Source organism: Ranitomeya imitator, chromosome 3 (genome assembly GCF_032444005.1).
Source record: "Ranitomeya imitator isolate aRanImi1 chromosome 3, aRanImi1.pri, whole genome shotgun sequence".
NCBI lineage: Eukaryota > Metazoa > Chordata > Amphibia > Anura > Dendrobatidae > Ranitomeya > Ranitomeya imitator.
The window spans coordinates 354,174,878-354,194,533 of record NC_091284.1 but is presented as its reverse complement, the minus strand read 5'-3'; the positions used below and the strand labels follow the sequence as shown (position 1 = coordinate 354,194,533).

Genomic DNA, 19,656 nt, shown 5'->3' with positions numbered 1-19,656 from the left:
AGGAGCCTGGAATCTGCTCCATTCTAGTGGTTTGAATGGTCTTCATTGGTGTAGAATTGTTGATGTCCTCGCTCCAGCAGCTCCGGTCACATCAGCACTGAGCTGTCCAGAGAGGAGGCTCCTGTGAGACTCCCAAACATCAACTCCACTGTACACCCAGAGGGAGATTACAGTGTCGCTGCCCATACACGTCACACATCCGGAACATCTGTCGCCTTTCTGGTCACAACTGATGACGTCAGCAGCTCCCCTTCCGTCCTGGGGTAGGCCCAGTCACACAGCTGCCTACGTCACCCTGCAGCCCTGAGCGCATTGGTGGATCAGTGCTATGCTCCGCCCATCACTCGGGGCGCGAATTCCGAGGCGGCTGTAGGCTGTATTGGCGGGAGCTGTCACCGGAGAGCGCGATGGCCGCCAGCTCGGAGCCTCAGGTGAGTTAGAGCCGTGCTTTCTCCTGCCGCCATTTATTATCGTGCACCGGACAAGAGCGGCTGTGCTCAGATGTGTGCACGGCCGTATGCACAGCATTGTGGAGCGCAGGGTCTGAAGCTCAATAGTATAAATCATTTAGTTTGTGTGTATATATGAGTCACGCTATATATGTGTAATACAGTCCCGTATCCTTACATATACATACCTACATATACATCGGTCACATACTATACACACACGCGTATATACCTACATATACATCGGTCACATACTATACACACACGCGTATATACCTACATATACATCGGTCACATACTATACACACACGCATATATACCTACATATACACCGGTCACATACTATACACACACGCATATATACCTACATATACATCGGTCACATACTATATACACACACATATATACCTACATATACACCGGTCACATACTGTACACACACGCATATATACCTACATATACATCGGTCACATACTATACACACACACACATATATACCTACATATACATCGGTCACATACTGTACACACACGCATATATACCTACATATACATCGGTCACATACTATACACACACGCATATATACCTACATATACACCGGTCACATACTATACACACACACATATACCTACATATACACCGGTCACATACTATATACACACACATATATACCTACATATACATCGGTCACATACTGTACACACACGCATATATACCTACATATACATCGGTCACATACTATACACACACGCATATATACCTACATATACACCGGTCACATACTATACACACATATATATACACCTACATATACACCGGTCACATACTATACACACACACATATATACCTACATATACACCGGTCACATACTATACACACACGCATATATACCTACATATACACCGGTCACATACTATACACACACACATATATACCTACATATACATCGGTCACATACTATATACACACACGCATATATACCTACATATACACCGGTCACATACTATATACACACACGCATATATACCTACATATACATCGGTCACATACTATATACACACACGCATATATACCTACATATACACCGGTCACATACTATATACACACACGCATTCATACCTACATATACATCGGTCACATACTATATACACACATGCATATATACCTACATATACATCGGTCACATACTATATACACACGCATATATACCTACATATACATCGGTCACATACTATATACACACACGCATATATACCTACATATACATCGGTCACATACTATATACACACACGCATATATACATCAGTCACATACTATATATAGACGCATATATATCTACGTATACATCGGTCACATACTATATACACACACGCATATATACCTATGTATACATCGGTCACCTACTATATACACACACGCATATATACCTACGTATACATCGGTCACCTACTATATACACACACACGCATATATACCTACGTATACATCGGCCACCTACTATATACACACACACGCATATATACCTACGTATACATCGGCCACCTACTATATACACACACACGCATATATACCCACGCATACACTGGTCACATACTACAGTCATGGCCAAAAGTATTGACACCCCTGCAATTCTGTCAGATAATACTCAGTTTCTTTCTGAAAATGATTGCAATCACAAATTCTTTGGTATTATTATCTTCATTTAATTTGTCTTAAATGATAAAGCACAAAAGAGAATGAAGCAAAAAGCAAAACATTGATCATTTCACACAAAACTCCAAAAATGGGCCAGACAAAAGTATTGGCACCCTCAGCCTAATACTTGGTTGCACAACCTTTAGCCAAAATAACTGCGACCAACTGCTTCCGGTAACCATCAATGAGTTACAATGCTCTGCTGGAATTTTAGACCATTCTTCTTTGGCAAACTGCTCCAGGTCCCTGATATTTGAAGGGTGCCTTCTCCAAACTGACATTTTTAGATCTCTCCACAGGTGTTCTATGGGATTCAGGTCTGGACTCATTGCTGGCCAACTTAGAAGTCTCCAGTGCTTTCGCTCAAACCATTTTCTAGTGCTTTTTGAAGTGTGTTTTGGGTCATTGTCCTGCTGGAAGACCCATGACCTCTGAGGGAGACCCAGCTTTTTCACACTGGGCCCTACATTATGCTGAAACATTTGTTGGTAGTCTTCAGACTTCATAATGCCATGCACACGGTCAAGCAGTCCAGTGCCAGAGGCAGCAATGCAACCCCAAAACATCGGAACCTCCACCATGTTTGACTGTAGGGACAGTGTTCTTTTCTTTGAATGCCTTTTTTTTTCTCCTGTAAAATCTATGTTGATGCCTTTGCCCAAAAAGCTCTACTTTTGTCTGATCTGACTGGAGAGCATTCTTCCTAAACGTTTTAGGCTTTTTCAGGTAAGTTTTAGCAAACTCCAGCCTGGCTTTTTTATGTCTCGGGGTAAGAAGTGGGGTCTTCCTGGGTCTGCTACCATACAGTCCCTTTTCATTCAGACGCCGACGGATAGTACGGGTTGACACTGTAGTACCCTCGGACTGCAGGGCAGCTTGAACTTGTTTGGATGTTAGTTGAGGTTCTTTATCCAACATCCGCACAATCTTGCATTGAAATCTCTTGTCAATTTTTACAGTACAGACCAAAAGTTTGGACACACCTCATTTAAAGATTTTTCTGTATTTTCATGACTATGAAAATTGTACATTCTCACTGAAGGCATCAAAACTATGAATTAACACATGTGGAATTATATACTTAGCAAAGAAAAACGAGTGGCCATTATTACTTTAAGAAATAAAGGTCAGTCAGTCCGAAAAATTGGGCAAACTTTGAAAGTGTCCCCAAGTGCAGTGGCAAAATCCATCAATCACTACAAAGAAACTGGCTCACATGAGGACCACCCCAGGAAAGGAAGGCCAAGAGTCACCTCTGCTTCTGAGGATAAGTTTATGCGAGTCACCAGCCTCAGAAATCGCAGGTTAACAGCAGCTTAGATTAGAGACCAGGTCAATGCCACACAGGGTTCTAGCAGCAGACACATCTCTACAACAACTGTTAAGAGGAGACTTTGTGCAGCAGGCCTTCATGGTAAAATAGCTGCTAGGAAACCACTGCTAAGGACAGGCAACAAGCAGAAGAGACTTGTTTGGGCTAAAGAACACAAGGAATGGACATTAGACCAGTGGAAATCTGTGCTTTGGTCTGATGAGTCCAAATTTGAGATCTTTGGTTCAAACCACCATGTCTTTGTGCGACACAGAAAAGGTGAACGGATGGACTCTACATGCCTGGTTCCCACCGTGAAGCATGGAGGAGGAGGTGTGGGGGTGCTTTGCTGGTGACACTGTAAGGGATTTATTCAAAATTGAAGGCATACTGAACCAGCATGGCTACCACAGCATCTTGTAGCAGCATGCTATTCCATCCGGTTTGCGTTTAGTTGGACCTGTATTGTATTGTTCAACAGGACAATGACCCCAAACACACCTCCAGGCTGTGTAAGGGCTATTTGACCAAGAAGGAGAGTGATGGGGTGCTACGCCAGATGACCTGGCCTCCACAGTCACCAGACCTGAACCCAATCGAGATGGTTTGGGGTGAGCTGGACCACAGAGTGAAGGCAAAAGGGCCAACAAGTGCTAAGCATCTCTGGGAACTCCTTCAAGATTGTTGGAAGACCATTCCCGGTAATTACCTCTTGAAGCTCAAGGGAATGCCAAGAGTGTGCAACGCAGTCATCAGAGCAAAAGGTGGCTACTTTGAAGAACCTAGAATATAAGACATAATTTCAGTTTCACACTTTTTTGTTAAGTATATAATTAATTCCACATGTTTTAATTCATAGTTTTGATGCCTTCAGTGTGAATGTACAATTTTCTTAGTCATGAAAATGCAGAAAAATCTTTAAATGAGAAGGTGTCCTAACTTTTGGTCTGCACTGTACATCGGTCACACACTACACACACGCATATATACATACATACCTACATATACATTGGTCACACACTATATACACACGCATATATTCAATTCAAGGAAGCTTTATTGGCAGGACTAAATAAACATTAGTTTTGCCAAAGCACGTTTTCAGTAGGGAACAGGGAGTAGGGACTGTGTGTGTGTGTGTGTGTGTGTGTGTGTGGGGGGGGGGGGGTGGCACGTCCAATTCCCCAGATGCCATTCTATGCCACCCAAATCATTATGACAAAGAAAGGTTTATAATTGGGGCCACATGCAGGCCCCTTCGTGCTATTAAATGCAGCCCCCTATGCCATTCTATGCAACCTCCAAGCTATTGTGAGATAGAAGGGTTCATAACCGGGGGCCACATACATCCCCCCCCCCCCCCAAGCCATTCTATGCAGCCCCAACCATTGTGACACAGAAATTCATGTCTGTGTGTGGCTGCTCGCCAGAAGTTTCTGTTAGGATTGGTGGCCCCAAGGAACAGGTACTGGCAGGTATTAGTGGTGCACTGAGTAGCCATCTCTGGGCCTCCATTTATTCAAGTCTTCATCTGCTTGGCGCGAGTGACTGAGTAAGGATATACGCATATAATGTCTTATTCAAATCCACCATAAAAACAGCATTTCTGCGCACACCTTCAGTCTTTTGTTACTTCTTTTAAAGGAAACCTGTCGGCAGGATTGTGCACAGTAACCTACAGACAATTTCAGGTCGGCGCCATTATACTGATTAAAATGACACCTTGGTTGATGAAATCCGTCTTGTGGTTGTTGTGTAACCTGTATTTTCAGTTCTGAGTTAATGATATGCTCGTGCTCCGGTTCGGCCTGTGGGGGTCTTCATGTGGTGCTCTGTTAAGGTATTCATAATGCAGCCTGCTGACGGGTCTCTGATCCCTTGCTGACCTGCCCCCTAGTTCACATAATTGATAAATGTACATACTGCAAAAAAAAAAAACCCTTCTGCAGGCAGGCACCTGATCTGCAGCATAATCGCATGTTTACTTGTTGTTAATAAATGTGCTTTATATTTTCCCGAGTATAAAAAAACAACAACTTTAACCCCTTCCTGACCTTTGACGCCACATAGGCGTCATGAGTCGGTGCCAATCCGACCTGTGACGTCTATGTGGAGTCATGGAGGGATCGCGTCCCTGCAAATCGGGTGAAAGAGTTAACTCCAATTTCACCCGATCTGCAGGGACAGAGGGAGATTAAGAATATATATTTTCGTGTTCTTATCTTAAATGGTTTGCCTAATATCTTACTTATATATAACTACTTATATGATATTTCATACCATATCGTGACATGGGCACATAGCCTTAGGGTTATGATTGGAATTAGGGTTAGGGTTGGAAATAGGGTTAAGATTAGGCTTGTGGTTAGGGTTATGGATAGGGGTGTGTTGGGGTTAAAGTTGTGGTTGGGATTAGGGTTGGGGTTAGGGGTGTGTTGGGGTTAGGGTTGTGATTAGGGTTATGGCTACAGTTGGGATAAGGGTTAGGGGTGTGTTGGGGTTGAAGTTAGAATTAAGGGGTTTCCACTGTTTAGGCACATCAGGGGTCCCCAAAAGCAACATGGCACCACCATTGATTCCAGCCAATCTTGCATTCAAAAAGTCAAATGGTGCTCCCTCCCTTCCGAGACCCGACGTGCGCCCAAACAGTGGTTTGCCCCCACATATGGGGTATCAGTGTACTCAGGACAAACTGGGCAACAACTATTGGGGTCTAATTTCTTTTGTTACCCTTGTGAAAATAAAAAATTGCTTGCTAAAACATCATTTTTGAGGAAAGAAAAATGATTTTTTTATTTTCACGGCTCTGCGTTGTAAACTTCTATGAAGCACTTGGGGGTTTAATGTGGTCACCGCACATCTAGATTAGTTCCATGGGAGGTCTAGTTTCCAAAATGGGGTCACATGTGGGGGAGCTCCAATGTTTAGGCACACAGGGGCTCTCCAAACGCGACATGGTGTCCGCTAAAGATTGGAGCCAATTTTTCATTGAAAAAGTCAAATGGAGCTCCTTCCCTTCCGAGCCCTGTCGTGCACCCAGTCAGTGGTTCCCCCCCACATATGAGGTATCTGCGTACTCAGGACAAATTGTACAATAACGTTTGGGGTCCAGTTTCTCTTTTTACCCTTGGGAAAATAAAAAAATTGTTGCTAAAACATCATTTTTGTGACTGAAAAGTTAAATGTTCATTTTTTCCTTCCATGTTGCTTCTGCTGCTGTGAAGCACCTGAAGGGTTAATAAACTTCTTGAATGTGGTTTTGAGTACCAAGAGGGGTGCAGTTTTTAGAATGGTGTCATTTTTTGGTATTTTCAGCCATATAGTCCCCTCAAACTGACTTCAAATGTGAGGTGGTCCCTAAAAAAAATGGTTTTGTAAATTTCGTTGTAAAAATGAGAAATCGCTGGTCAAATTTTAACCCTTATAACTTACTAGCAAAAAAAAAATTTTGTTTCCAAAATTGTGCTGGTGTAAAGTAGACATGTGGGAAATGTTGTTTATTAACTATTGTCACATAACTCTCTGGTTTAACAGAATAAAAATTCTAAATTTGAAAATTGTGAAATTTTCTAAATTTTAGCCAAATTTCCATTTTTTTCACAAACGCAAAAATTATTGACCTAAATTTACCGCTAACATGAAGCCCAATATGTCACGAAAAAACAATCTCAGAACTGCTAGGATCCGATGAAGCGTTCCTGAGTTATTACCTCATAAAGGGACAGTGGTCAGAATTGCAAAAAACGGCAAGGTCAAAATAGGCTGGGTCATGAAGGGGTTAAAATGGCGCCTGCCCAGTATCAGCTATCAGTGTATATAGAGGTGATCCGATAGCTGCTATTGCACAGGCGGCGCCATCCCGCTAGAGAAGAAAAAAAAAAATTCTCCAAGATGGTGCCGCCCGTGCTTGAGAAGTAGCAGCTATTTGTGAACCCTGATAGCTGCTACTGAGCAGGCGCGGATGGCTCCATCTTGCGCAGCTATTCAATCACCTCTATATACACCGCAAGCGCCATTTTACAATTTTTTTTATATACTCCTCAGGAAAATATAAAGCACATTTATTAACACATTAAACATGTGATAATGTTGCAGATCAGGTGCCTGCCTGGCGCAGAAGCTTTTTTTTTTTTTTTTTTTTTTTTTTGCGATATATACATATATTCATTATAGATAAAGGAATTGTAGTACACATATTACACACATAGGTCACATACAAAAGTAAATACCAATAACTAATAATAACAGCAAAATGTGATGTGCTATGTGTGTATATAAGGACTAATTTCGCAGGGACAACTGTATAACAGGAATCCTACACAACCACAGAAAGAACACAGTCAATATGTCCCATAAAGTATAAAATATAAATCTTTATTGAATATCTATACATAGAAAACTAAACCGGAACAAATACATACAATACAGATGGGGCTAGTCAAAACCAACCAAATGTAGCACCGCAATACACAGAAAAGGGCTACATGGTGCCCCCCATAGACAAAGACACACCCAGGGTATTACTAATAATCAAAAAGTTAAATAATACCGGATATAAACGGGAACATGGGCCAAATGTGAATATCCTATAATGGACAATAATAGGGAACAACAATGGACAAATATAGAAATCAATTGCCAATGCAGATGGGCACAGACGCCCCATATATGGAAATAAATTGCTAGTGCAGATTGGCACAAACGCCCCATATGTCCACAGTTGTCCCCATACAAATATCCATCCACAAACAGGACATGGCCTCATGTACTCACAAAAATTACCTGGTAGTGTGACAGCAAGGGGGGAACCAGAGCCCACCCCGACGCGCGTTTCGGAGCGCTACAAGGGCTCCTTCCTCAGGGAGATGCAAACTCGGCTTTGGGAAAATGGCCGCCGCGATCTCTAATGCGCACGCGTGGCATCCCGCGGCCATTTTCCTGAAGCCCCGTGCAGCAGAGCACTCCATCTGCGCACGCGCGGCCCCAGGAAGATGGCCGCCCCCACCGATGCAAGGGATTACAGCGCAGATCGCGCGCTGTGTCTTCACGTGGGCGCAGGGAAGTCGGAACTCTGGACATGCGCACACCACTACGCCACCAACGGAAAGCTGGGGAAGAAAAGAGCGCTGTGAACACGCCCACCTGACCAGACCAGCCTGATTGACAGGCGAAAACGGCGACTTTGGTAATGTATTTCTCAGCATACATGGGGAATCAGGGTACACTACATACACTATAGTAACGCACAGCGCAGGCCCTATTTAACAGTATTTATAGCTCAATCTCAAAAAACGGGGTGACAGGTTCCCTTTAAAAAAAAAAAAAAAAAGTGCCATTTTCCGATACCCGTAGCGTCTCCATTTTTCGTGATCTGGGGTCGGGTGAGGGCTTATTTTTTGCGTTCCGAGCTGATGTTTTTAATGATACAATTTTTGCGCAGATTCGTTCTTTTGATCGCCCGTTATTGCATTTTAATGCAATGTCGCGGCGACCAAAAAAACGTAATTCTGGCGTTTCGGATTTTTTTCTCGCTACGCCGTTTAGCGATCAGGTTAATGCTTTTTTTTAATTGATAGATCGGGCGATTCTGAACACTGCGATACCAAATACGTGTAGGTTTGGTTTTTTTTTTATTGTTTTATTTAGGATGGGGCGAAAGGGGGGTGATTTCAACTTTTATATTTTTTATATTTTTTTCATATTTTTTAAAACATTTTTTTTTTACTTGTGCCATGCTTCAATAGCCTCCATGGGAGGCTAGAAGCTGGCATAGCCTGATCGGCTCTGCTACATAGCAGCGATCATCAGATCGCTGCTATGTAGCAGAAATGCAGGTGTGCTGTGAGCGCCGACCACAGGGGGGCGCTCACAGCAGACCTGCATCAGTAACCATAGAGGTCTCAAGGACCTCTATGGTTACCTTCCTGATGCATCGCCGACCCCCGATCATGTGACGGGGGTCAGCGATGACTTCATATCCGGCCGCCCGGCCGGATGCGTTAGCTAAATGCCGCTGTCTGTGTTTGACAGCGGCATTTAACAGGTTAATAGCGGCGGGTGAATAGCGGTTTCACCCGCCGCTATTGCGCGCACATGTCAGCTGTGCAAAACAGCTGACATGTCGCGACTTTGATGTGGGCTCACCGCCGGAGCCCACATCAAAGGGGGATTCACGGCATGCGCAGTACTAGTACGGCACATGTCGTGAAGGGGTTAATATGGAAAGCCGATAGTATGCATAGTCTCCCCTGTGGAGTGGTATTTGCACGTTCAGCTTTCAGCACTGCCTATCAGATATTTATGGCTTATATTTATATTATATATTTTATATTTACATTTATGGCTCTTAAATGTCACAGAATGTGCTGCTTCTTTAAGGCCAAATTCACACATCGGTGTGTCAGTCATACTACTGACAGCGACTAACCGATTGGTTGCGGGTCTCCTGACACGTTATTGTCAGCCTTACTCACAGCCTGTTAGTAACCCGATGTTTACCCTGGTTACCAGGGGACTTCGGCATCGTTGGTCGCTGGAGAGCTGTCTGTGTGACAGCTCTCCAGCGACCACACAAAGACTAAACAGCGACGCTGCAGCGATCGGCATCGTTGTCTATATCGCTGCAGCGTCGCTTAATGTGACGGTACCTTAAGGGTATGTTCACACGTTCCTGATTTCCATCCTTTTTTTTTCAGGACTGTTTTTTAAAAAACTGCAGCTCTTGGCAGAAAACGCAGGTCCTTTTTTTGGTCCTTTTTTTGTCCTTTTTTTTGATGCGTTTTTTTGATCCTTTTTTTGATCCTTTTTTTAATGCAGTTTTCTATGCAGTTAAAATGGCTGAAAATACCCTAACCGTACCCCTAACCGTACCCCTACCCCTAACCCTACCCCTAACCCTACCCCTAACCCTATTCTAACCTTAGTGGGGAAAAAAAAAAAAAAATTCTTAATTTTTTTTTATTGTCCCTACCTATGGGGGTGACAAAGGGGGGGGGGGGTGTCATGTGCTATTTTTTTTTATTTTGATCACTGAGATAGGTTATATCTCAGTGATCAAAATGCACTTTGGAACGAATCTGCCGGCCGGCAGATTCGGCGGGCGCACTGCGCATGCGCCCGCCATTTTGCAAGATGGCGGCGCCCAGGGAGAAGCCGGACGGACACCGGGACGCCGGGTAAGTATAAGGGGGGGAGATTAGGGCACGGGGGGGCATCGGAGCACTGGGGGGGGGGGCATCGGAGCACGGGGCGGTGGGATCGGAGCACGGGGGGGCAGCCACACTCCGCCCACGCACTTCCGCCCGCTTCCCCGCACTTCCTGCTGCAGCGGTTCGGCACCACAAACCGCAGTAAAACCCGCAGATATTTTTTTCATCTGCGGGTTTTACTGCGGGTTTGCCCTCACAATGGAGGTCAATGGGTGCAGAACCGCTGCGGCTCCGAAAAAAGAAGTGACATGGTACTTCTTTTTTCCCGCAGCTATTCAGCGCGTTTTTTTTTTTGATTTTCCGCATTGTGGGCACAGCAGTTCCTGTTTTCCATAGGGTACAATGTAATGTACCCCGCATGGAAAACAGCTGCGGACCCGCAGCGGGAAAATCGTGGCAATTCCGCATGAAAAAAAGGATCGTGTGAACATGGCCTTACTGAGACCCTACTTTAAACAAACAAACAAACATTTTTTTTGCTACTATGCTTTGGCTCTATGACAAAATGTACACCCCAAATAAAGTTTCACAGAGCTGCAAAAAAAGAGTATAATGTAATAAAACAAAATTCACTATGCTGCTGTTTTACAAAAATATTTTTCCTCATGAGTTTGAGAATTCCAGTATAAAAATACCACAAAACTAGCGTGTGTGACTTAACCCTTCTACAGTGGACCTTTGCATGGTTAAGCTAATAAATACTTTATGGATGCTCCGATTCCTTTTATTTTTACTGAATTGCATTATTATGTCAACATTAGGTATATCTGCCCTCAAAAGATAACAGTATTGGACCAAAAGTCTTGGAGAGCGATTCAGATAGTGGCCAAGGGAGCTGCAGAATGGGTTCTCCTGGAGACCAGCAGGAAAGTATGGACTTATTGGAGAATGAAGGTACTTTACATAGATTTAGAGCAGACCAGCATGCTCGTGTGACATGTGATTTAATAAATACTTGTTTTCCCTATGAAATGACAATACTTAATATTTTCTTAGAATTCTGCACTTAGCCATTCCTGTCATTGGGAATGTAATAAATTGATACATGAGTGTTACTCTTCCTCTTCCATAGAACACACTGAGTATTGATTGGACAGTCAGACCGTGTATAAAGACACACCTTATTTGCTCACTTTATTCATATGTTTCCAGGAAGATAAGAGGAACTACTTAAGGCAGATATCTAACGAAAGATGATCTAGAACTGCTATTTCTCCTTCGCCTCATTGGATGACACAGGACTATGGGTGTTATGCTGCTGCCACTAGGAGAACACTAAGCAAATACACAAAAAAGTTAACTCCTCCTCCTCCACAGTATGCACCCTCTGCTGGCTCTCTCGTGAACCAGTTCTTGCTTAGTGTCTTTCGGAGGCACTAGGGTCTGATTTCAGACTCAGACTTTATTTTTCAGTTTTTTTTTCAATTTTTTTCACGGATTGGACGGGCGACGGGTTCCCCCCCCCCCCCCCCCCCCCCCGTACACCCTACTGCAACTTCTGCGTCTGCCTGGGCTCTCATAGGGGCGATGGATCCTTTAATAGGTTTGCTCTCCCCACACCAACAAGGAAGGGAACATGAGGTGTCACCCTCACGTACCCCCTTCCAGAGCCAGGCCTTCACCGAAAAGCTGTTCCCTGCAGCAAAGGCCCACGTTGCAGCAGCTATGTGCCCCTTCACCACCACTGTCAGAAAGAAGCTGATGCCAGGAGGCAAACGGACCCTCTCCACCTCCCTATCAAAGGGAAGAATAAGTGCCACAGACCCTTCCCTAAAGAACTCGTGAGAACCTGGCTGGAGGTTGCGGACAAATGCACTCCATCGGCAGTGGTGAGGAAGGCTCGTTCCCTCCCCCCTTCAGTGGTCCTGTGTGGAGGTCTGGATCCCAGAGGGGATAAGTACACCGTCTCTACACGTCATTGCTGCCGTTGTCTGAGCCCCCCGTCCTCGCCAGAACATCTGTCTTCTCCGCCGCGGCCTTGCCTCCTGATGTTCTCAATCTCGCCTATCGGATTGCCCGAGCAGGGGATTATGTAATTTATGCCTCCCTAGATGCGGCTAATTGTGCTGCACTTGCGGCTGCGAACGCTGTTTCCATCAGGAGAGCATTTTGGCTCTGAGAATGGTGAGCAGACTCCGCTTCAAAGAAATCCTTGACTTCCCTTCCATACCAGCGCAGGCGCTTGTTCGGAGATAAACTCGATCAGATTATCTCACATGCTACGGGCGGAAAGACCAAATTCCTCCCTCAGCGTAGGCCCATTCCCCCCCTTTCGGAACCAATCCTAGGCTCGCTTCCGACCCTTTCGCGGTACCACAGGCTGGTCATCCACAGCCGCACCCGCTAGCTCGTCTTGACCCCCACGCAGAGGCAGGGGTCGCAACGTTCCTTCAGACCTTCTAATTCCTGGAGAAACAGATCTCCCCGATCCAGGCCCAAAAGTGCCCCTTACCAAAAATTCTCTTCTCAACGACTTCTGGCCGTGTCGGGAGGACACAGGCAGGGTAGGCGGCCGTCTACTTTTGTTTTGTCAAGTATGGTTATCGGTCGTTCATGACCATTGGGTCGGAGATCTCGTGTCTTCCGGATACAGGATCGAATTCATTTCTCCCCCTCTGACGCGCTTCTTCCAGTCTCGTCTTCCAAAGTCCAAGGCGCATGCAGTCCCCTTTTACCAGGCCTTACAAGCCCTCCACAACAGCGCAGTCATCGTTCCAGTTTCTCCCACGGAAGGGTTCAAGGGCTTCTACTCGAACCTGTTCGTGGTCCCCAAGAAAGACGTAACCATGCATCCCATTTTGGACCTGAAGTTGAACAAATTCCTCTTAGTGCGCCAATTCAGGATGGAATCCCTATGCTCTGTCGTCACTTCTTTGGAAAAAGGGGAATACTTGGCGTCAATCAACATCAGATGCATATCTTCACATCCCAATCTTCGAAAGTCAGCAGATTTGTACGCTTTGTGGTCGGGGACGATCATTTTCAATTCGCTGCCCTTCAGGCTCGCCACCGCCCCCAGGGTATTCACAAAAGTCATGGCAGCCGTCATGTCTATTCTACACTCCCGGGGCGTGGTCATTCTTTCATATCTGGACGATCTTCTCGTCAAAGGTCCATCTTATCGGGCTTGCGAAGAGAGCGTCACTGTCACCATTGACACAGTCTCGTCTAGGTTGGCTGGTGAACATGGAGAAATCTTTCCCAGTTCCATCCCAGCGAGTCTCCTTTTTGGGGATGATCTTGGACACTTCCCTAGGGTTGGTAATTCTCCCTCCGGAAAAAATTTCCTCTCTAATCCGGGGAGCCCAATTGCTATCTCTGGGCCACTCTCACTCCCTGCGGTTTGCCATGCAGGTCCTCGGGAAAATGGTGGTTTCTATCGAAGCAGTGCTGTTTGCCCAATTTCACTTCCGTCTCCTGCAGCAAGAACCTGGCACCCACAGGCGATCTCTGAGGTGGTGGACTGCAACGTCGTCCTTGGATCAGGGAAGGTCCTTCCTCCCTGTTCACTGGCTGGTAGTGACCACCGACGCTAGTCTCCTCGGATGAGGCGTGATTTTTCGTCACCACACGGCTCAGGGACGTTGGTCGGCTCAGGAAGCCAACCTTCCTATCAACATCCTCGAGATCTGAGCGATAACGTTGGCTGTTCATCAACGCCACGGCGGTGGCATACATCAATCGCCAGAGAGGCACGCGCAGCAGAAGAGAGATGATCGAGGTTTCGCACATTCTACAATGGGCCGAGGCAAATCAATCATCTCCGCAGTTCATATTCTGGGGGTAGAGAATAGGGCAGCGGACTTTCTCAGCCACCAGGGCATAGCTTCAGGAGAATGGTCTCTTCATCCGGAAGTCTTTCATGGGATTTGCCAAGGTTGGGACACTCCAGATGTGGACCTCATGGCCTCCAGGCTGAACACCAAAGTTGTGGCATTTGTAGCCCGATCTCGCGAGCCGTTCGCCATCGGCTCGGATGCTCTAGTACTCCCTTGGAGCCAATTTCGTCTCCCTTACATTTTTCTTCCGCTGATGCCAAGGGTCATCCGGAAAATCAAAGCGAAAGGCGTTCCGGTGATTGGCTACGCCGAGCTTGGTATGTGGAGCTAATGCATCTCGTCGCCGACGTTACCTGGAGGTTACCGAATCGTCTGGACCTTCTCTCCGAGGGACCCATTTGCCACCAGAACTCGAGAGTTCTGAGTTTAACGGCCTGGCCATTGAATCCTGGATCCTAGCCCTGGCCGGGTTCTCCCGTCAAGTGGCATCTACCATGATCAACACTAGGAAGCCTGTTTCCATGCGTATTTATTATCGCGTTTGGAAAATGTTTTCCTCATGGTGTAAAGATAAGGGTCTTTCCCTGTTGGTGTTTTCCATCCCCTCTATTCTGGAGTTTCTCCAAGCAGGTCTGGATTCAGGGCCTAGCACTGGCCTTTCTCAAGAGAGTTTCACATCTTGTCCCTCCGTACAAGATGCTTTTAGAACCTTGGGACCTTAACTTGGTCCTCAGTGCTTTACAAGAGACTCCCTTTGAGCCAATACAGGATGTTTCTCTCTCTCTCTCTCTCTCTCTCTCTCTCTCTCTCTCTCTCTCTCTCTCTCTCTCTCTCTCTCTCTCTCTCTCTCTCTCTCTCTCTCTCTCTCTCTCATATCTCTCTCTCCCTCTCTCTCTCTCTCTCATATCTCTCTCTCTCTCTCTCATATCTCTCATCTCTCTCTCTCTCCTTTCTTGGAAAGTTGCCTTTCTGGTGGCAATAATATCCATCAGATGGGTCTCGGAACTGGCAGCTTTGTCGTGCAAATCTCCATTTTTGATTTTCCACCAGGACAAGGTTGTGCTCAGGACGTCCCCGTCCTTCTTACCTAAAGTCGTCTCGGCTTTTCATTTGAATGAAAACATTGTCCTGCCCTCGTTCTGTCCGGCTCCAGTCCATCGTACTGAGAAGGCCCTTCACACTTTGGACTTGGTGAGGGCTCTCAGAAAGTACTTTTCCAGAACGGCATCTTTTCGCAAAGCTGATGCCCTTATTGTGCTTCCAGAGGGACACAGAAAGGGTTTGCCTGCCTCGAAGGCCACGATAGCCAAATGGCTTCGTTCAGGGATCCAAGAAGCTTACCGTGTCAAAGGCCAGCCTATCCCCACGGGTGTTAAGGCACACTCCACTCGGCCAGTGGGGGCCTCCTGGGCCATTTGGCACCAGGCTTCCGCACAGCAAGTGTGTAAGGCTGCGACTTGGTCAAGTCTTCACACGTTCGCTAAACATTACAACATTCATGCTCAAGCCTCTTCAGATGCGGCTGTCTGCAGACAGATTCTGCAATTGACAGTTTCACATCTGTAGGCTTCATTTAATCACTTAATTCTTTAAGCATTGGGTGCGTGAGGTTTCACCTGTTGTGACATGGTCCTGTCCCCCCATCCCCCTCCCCCATGAGGCGAATGAGAAACAGGGATTTTTGTGTACTCACCGTAAAATCCTTTTCTCCAAGCCAATCATTGGGGGACAGAGCACCCGCCCTGTTAGCCCATTGGCTAGTAGTCATTGTTGGTTTTGACATATTGCAATTCTGTTTGTGAGCTCCTACTGATTAGGCACCGAACTGGTTCACGAGAGAGCCAGAAGGTGTATACTGTGGAGGAGGAGGTAACTTTGTGTATTTGCTTAGTGTCCTCCTAGTGGCAGCAGCATAAAACCCATGGTCCTGTGTCCCTTGGCTCAGAGAAAAGGATTTTATGGCGAGTACACAAAAATCCCTGTTTTGTTGGCAATACAAGTATTCATCACAGTAAACCACTTAGAAAAGTTGGCAGGTTTTTAAATGTAGTTCTGAATTCCTCAAGCAAAAATTATTTTTTTTTTAAACCCTATTATGCCTCAAGTTGTAAGTAGGAAGTTTAATTCGGGTACCCAAACTTGAACCAGAATTCGAAGCCCATAGAAAACAATGGTGACACGAACTTTTGATCTGGAATTTTCTGTCTCTCCTCTCCCTGACTTTCCCTGGAACTCCGAACATTGCAACAGCCTTCTGGAGACGTCTGTGTTTAGCACCAGACACTAACTGTCCCGTACGAACCCCGAACATTTAAGTTTAGGTTTGCTTATATCTACTTGTGAGCTGTATGGTTCCAAAATTGTGATCTAGTCCCTTTAAACGGGTTTTTCACTTTTCTAATGGTATACCCCAATCGATTCCTTTGATGTAAAATAGTACTCGCTCCTCATCATTCCAGCACTGGTTTTTGTTTCTGCTTTTTACTCTGTCGCCTCATTGGGGGACACAGGACCATGGGTGTTATGCTGCTGTCCACTAGGAGGCGACACTATGCATAATCTGAAAAAGATTAACCGTAGCTCCTCCTCCTCCTCATGGACGGCGTCGGCCTTCTCCAGTTTTTGCTTAGTGTCGCATAGGAGGCACACCTAAAAAAATTTTTACTCCTTTTTTTCCCGACGGGATTACAGATGAAGTAAAGTGGGTCTCCTGCGAGACTCCCTGCATGGCTCCTTCCTCGGCCCTCTATTACGGGGTGCCCGGTTCAAGTCGCTCCTTCACCAGTCCCTCGGGTGCTGGTTCGAAGTCGAGACCCCCCCCCTCCTTCCCCCAACTCCTTTTGGTTTCTGGGTTGAGGTCCAGGCGAGGATGAAGCCCCCTGATGGTGAAAGCAGCACCCTCCCTAATCCCCCCTCGGGGGCATTAGGTTGAGGCGCCTCAGGTAGGACCTGTACAGGCAGCACTCTGCAGCTCCCAGCAGCATGGACCAGCACACTGCAGCTGCATCCAGGGGGGGGAGTGCAGACAGTCATGGCACAATAGAGACATAGGGCTCCGTGCGCCCCTGTCTCTGCGGCAGCACCAACTCTATACTGCCTCAGGGGGACCCCTCACAGGGCCCCCCTTCAGCTTATAGCCCCACCGTTATCCTGCGTTTAAATCTGGGGGGGGGGGGAAGGAAAGGGTTCCGGTTCAGATCCGACCCCCCTCCCGGACTTCCGCGCCGGCATGGAGCCTTTCTGGGCATCAGGCATCTAATTTAGGCCGTGGCTTCGGCCTAGCTGAAACCGCCGCCTCCACTCCACCCCCTGGATAACAAATATGAGACTCTACAGTGTCATAGAGGGGGCGGATCGAGACAGAAAGGGTGCGTTTTTTACACAGCTTTGCTGCCCCTTTTCAGCTCTCGGCCCCCTTCTCCCCCTTCCTCTTCTTCTCGGATGCCATTTCTGCTGCAGGACAAGGATTAACCCTGCATCTCCCGGTCAGCAGGACCAGGAACAGGCCCGCCAGACTCCGGGGGGCACTTGACTGTGGATCTTCGGCGCTGGACCTAGGGGCAAACTGGTGGGTCCATACTCCTCTGCATAGTCAACCCTTCTGCACTCTGTGCACTATGCCGGGCTCAAGGTCCAAGAGAACCAGGCAGGACTGCTATTATGCATTCTGCACAGCCTGCAGGACCGCTCTCCCCAGTGGCAGCACGTGCCAGGACTGCATCCAGACTACTGTGTCAAAGCTCAAAGAAACCCCTGCCAATGCTTCGGTGTCTAATGCCAACGCCGGAATGGGTCACTCAGATGTCGCAATCTATGACGTAGTCTATAGATAACCTAACCTCCACATTGCTTCAGGCTCTGCAGTCATGCCTCGGCTATGACCGTTACCCAGCAAAGGGAGAGCTTGACTCGGGAACAGGACGACCCTGGCACATCCATGTCTAGGTCAGGACGCAAGAGGATCCATAGGTCAAGTCCATCTGCGCCATCCCATAGCACATGGTCATCCCCTTCTAGGAAGAGACACTGTAGTTCCAGGTCATCTAGACCGTCCCCTTCCAGGGGCAGACAATGCAGATCTCTGCAATCCCTGACCAGAGAAGACCTCCGCCCCAGCTCACCCAGCAGGGGACGCCTCAGTGATACACAGGATTCGGAAGGCATCTGTGATTCCGACTCAGACAAGGAAACGGAGGGGTCCCTGATCCCAATTCCCCCTAGCAATACAGCGCTAGATGAGGACATAATCTCTTCCACCATCGGGTGCTGGTCATTTTTGATTCGCCACCAGAGGCCCCAGAACACAAGATTTCCTTTGAAGGAGCTCTGAAGCCACCTAAGGTTTTTCTCTAACCACCCAGTGTTTAAGGCGATCCTTAAAAAGCAGCTCTCACAGCCTGAGAAAAAATTCGCTAATCGCAAATATCTGGAGGCAAGGTACCCCTTCCCACAGAAGGACATCAAGGAATGGACAGATCCACCCGAAGTGGACCCCCCAGTCTCTAGGCTAGCAGCACAGTCCCTCATTTCACTGCCAGATAGCTCAACCCTCAGAGACGCAGCAGACCGGCAGGTAGAACGCGTGACTCGTTCAATTTTCGAGGCTGCAGGGGCATCCCTGGCTCCCGCGTTCGCTTCAGTTTGGGCTGCCAAGGCCATTCTGGCCTGGGCCAAAAAATTTACAAGCTGGCCTCCAAGCATCCGCTCCTAAGCTGTCGGACCAAGCGGTTCAAATAGCAGTTGTAGCAGATTACATGCTTCATGCAGCTCTGGATTCAGCAAGGGGTGTAGCGGGGATAGCATCAAACGCCATCACAATTCGTCGTATCCTCTGGCTGCAGGAATGGAAAGCGGACGCGGCCTCAAAGAAGTCCCTCTCGCACCTCCCCTACCTCCATTGGGCGACTTTTCGGTGAACAGTTGGACACGATGATATCCAACGCCACCGGGGGTAAGAGTATCTCTCTTCCCCAACTGAAACCTAAACGCACTTACAAGAAACGTAACCAAACTCGATTCCGATCCTTTCGGAACTCCTCGGGCTGGTCCGTATCGCGTCCAGCACAAAATCATAACCGTTCCCCATGCAGGGACAACTCACGATCGACGCAAAGGTCGGACAAGGCCTGCAGTCAAAAGTAGGCCAGCCTAAGCTCAGAGGAGGAAAATCTCATCATGACTCACGGACTCCAGAAGACACCACACCCGTAGG

The 19,656-nt window shown here is 46.9% G+C and overlaps 1 protein-coding gene across 4 annotated transcripts in view; it reads left to right on the top strand.

Annotated features, from left to right (window-relative positions):
- Positions 1-210: 210 nt before the first annotated feature.
- CLSPN (claspin) overlaps positions 211-19,656 on the top strand; it is a 100,326-nt gene continuing 80,880 nt past the window's right edge. For 3 of the 4 annotated variants that reach the window (XM_069756842.1, XM_069756841.1, XM_069756840.1), the window contains exons 1-2: positions 310-431; positions 11,427-11,559. In XM_069756842.1, the coding sequence (XP_069612943.1) occupies positions 408-431; positions 11,427-11,559 (157 nt within the window). In that variant the 5' untranslated portion in view covers positions 310-407. Of the gene's footprint in view, positions 432-11,426; positions 11,560-19,656 lie in introns of all 4 variants that reach the window. The other variant, XM_069756839.1, reaches the window with a different exon arrangement.